At 34.3% G+C, this 2,850-nt stretch overlaps 1 protein-coding gene across 1 annotated transcript; it reads left to right on the plus strand.

The window, feature by feature from the left end:
• Positions 1 to 1,187: 1,187 nt before the first annotated feature.
• TRIADDRAFT_15602 (uncharacterized protein) lies at positions 1,188 to 1,382 on the plus strand (the record flags this gene model as incomplete). Its single annotated transcript, XM_002118001.1, has 1 exon — positions 1,188 to 1,382. A coding segment is annotated over one exon (195 nt), but the record flags the coding sequence as incomplete, so codon positions are not given.
• Positions 1,383 to 2,850: the final 1,468 nt, after the last annotated feature.

Raw genomic sequence — 2,850 nt, forward strand, 5'->3', positions numbered from 1 at the left:
GGATGATCATTAATTGGATAGTATTTTACGGCAGTTTTCCGTGATTAAACTACCACAGTAACAGATACAATTAATATTACTCATTTTCAGTAGGCATCATCGGTATACAATTAAAATGTCTTACGAAGACAACAGCATATCTTAGAAATGTAAGACTAAGTAATTTATATACGTCCTACTCTTTCACTGAATATGTATATTTTGTATACCTGTATTGACAGGCTCTATCTGCTTTGGTGTGATATCGTCAGGTAACGTCGATTTTACTTGTTTGTTAGAAGATGAAAATGATATCCGATTTTCTAGTTTTAAAAGTAATCAAAAATTTAAAACATGTGATTATTATATGCGATACAATTAACGTCAAACTGTTTTAAATTCGAGCAACGGGACGCTAATATACAGTAGTTATAGCAAATTGCATAATAGATTGATAAATTAAGAATTGATATATACTTGATAACTGCAACAGTTACTATTAAGAAAAGAAATACATACTGTACTGTACTGTACTAGAGTTGACTGTAATCCGCAACAGCACAACCGGTATGAATGATCATCAGTACTGGAATGTATACTGGCTTCAATTAGCATGGACTCCCAGAAAAAACACCTTGGACTGCACCAGGGACTACTGCATGAAAAGGAAAGAAAGAGGGACGCAAAGCAGCCGTCAGTGCAAAATAATGTGCAGGCCTATCATTTTTCCCGTCATTCTACAGTACCGATGAAACCGTTGAATAACATTCATCATCTAAAGCAGAGCTTAGTGCTGTAACAGGCACAACTTAATTTCGAAAATATTAGTCAGTTCAGAATCGACTGTCTGCATACTAAAGTATGACCAAAATAGGCCAAATGTCTGTCCGTCCAAAGGAGTGTCCAGTCCAGGTATTTTTTTCTAGCAGCCCATAACTAAGGGCAATTGGGCATTCGTAACATCCCTTACGATACTAATTGCAACAGACTAAAATCACAGATGGTAATTACTGAACAAAACTATCGCTGGCATTACTGAGATCATGGTAGCATACCAGTAGAATCATTATTTTAATTCTGATTACATATAAAATTGAATGCATCAATTTTACCCTTCCTTTTACCTTGAGAGGTCGCTTCAGCTATTGGCTTTGAGCTTTGCTTTTCATCAGATTCTTTGTTTTGATTTTTCAATTCGTCCAATTTCTGTTCTATCCTTTCAGTTGCACCTTCTATCCGTTCAGTTCGGTTATCTGTCCTTTCAGTTGTACCGTCGATTCTGTCAGTTCTGTCATCAATCCTTTCAGTTGTATCTTCTATCCGTTCAGTTCGGCCATCTATCCTTTCAGTTCTGTCGTCAATCCTTTCAGTTGTACCTTCTATCCGTTCAGTTCTGTTATCTATACTTTCTAAAAGACGTTTCACTTTGTCACATAGTTCAGCAAAACAATCCGATAGTGAATTATTTTTTTCCGCAATTTCTTTTATCAATTTCGTTAATGCCTTTATCTTGTCAATGCTGTTATTAAAATCGGAGGCACTATTGAAAGTTTTTAAAATTTTTTCAATGTTAGCTTGGACTGGTTTCATAACATCGTCATTTAAATTTTGTACGTCTCTAATTATTTTATCAAACTTGGTTACTATGAATGACTTTCCGTCTCCTGAGACCTACTTTAATATACTTTGAGCCTTGTGTTTAAGATCTTCAACCGTTTCAACTTTGCACAATTGGGTCTGATATTCGGAGTTTTTATCAATAGCAGATGACTTCAAAACCTCGTAAGAGTTTTCAATATCGCTTGAGTCCTCAAGCAATGGTCTTTGGCGGAAGCCATATTTACAAATGTCACTTTTTCCCTGCAATTTGTAGTACTTTACTGTGTTTACCTCGACAATCCTAATGCCAATATTTTTAAATAACTTGGAGGCTCTGATCTTTTTCTTTCCCGGTAAAACTTTTAATTCACTTCCAGTACCTTTTGACCTACGATACGAATATTGCATATGTTCATTTTGTGTGCAGCAAATTCTTAATCCATTATAGAAATGTGAAGAGAACGACATTCTAGACCACTAAGTCTATTTTTATAGCGAATGCTACCCAAAATGGCGCAAAGTACTCTACAAAACTACGTATATTTATGCAAGATGTTATATTCACAAATGTACATTAAATTGCATAATCATAAGTTACAAGACAGCTGATAGCAGCTGATAGGTTATAAAAGCTTGCGCATATTGATAATATAATATAATAAATTATCCATCACCATTAAAAGACCGTGGATGGAAAATGCTTTACTCATATTTGCATGTAAGTACACAAGGGACCTTGCAAATATTCAATCAGCTATATTCAGGTTACATTTAGCGATTAATATATTTTAATTCTAAATAAAAAGTATTTCTAATTTTCATGAATTAGGTTACCAATCATTTCTTATAGGATTACCAATGCAATTCAACTAATAAAAACGTATCTTGCAGTATTAGGCCCAGCTAATTTTAAAACCAATAGTGCTGGAACTTAGGGTAAATGGTTTAATTAATGATGCACCACTGTACGAGTTTATATCCGAATTTTATACCACTTGAAAATTAAGATATTCCATCAAAGCAATACCGTAAGTAAACTGATATATGCCCCTGAGTGATAGAAAAATTGTTATGTAAACCGGAAATTTGGACAAGAGGGTAAAAACAGATTATCCTTGCTATAGTGCAATGTCGTACACCTTTCAATTGGCATAAAGTTTGGGATATATGTAGACTCTAACAGATGTCCATCAGTGTTTAAGCTATTTTCAGTAAATATCAAAGTTGCCGGTAGTAATACTGGCTAAGTTTAATGATCCTTTACAATGCCAT

Source organism: Trichoplax adhaerens, genomic scaffold, assembly GCF_000150275.1.
Source record: "Trichoplax adhaerens TRIADscaffold_35 genomic scaffold, whole genome shotgun sequence".
Classification (NCBI taxonomy): Eukaryota; Metazoa; Placozoa; class Uniplacotomia; order Trichoplacea; family Trichoplacidae; genus Trichoplax; species Trichoplax adhaerens.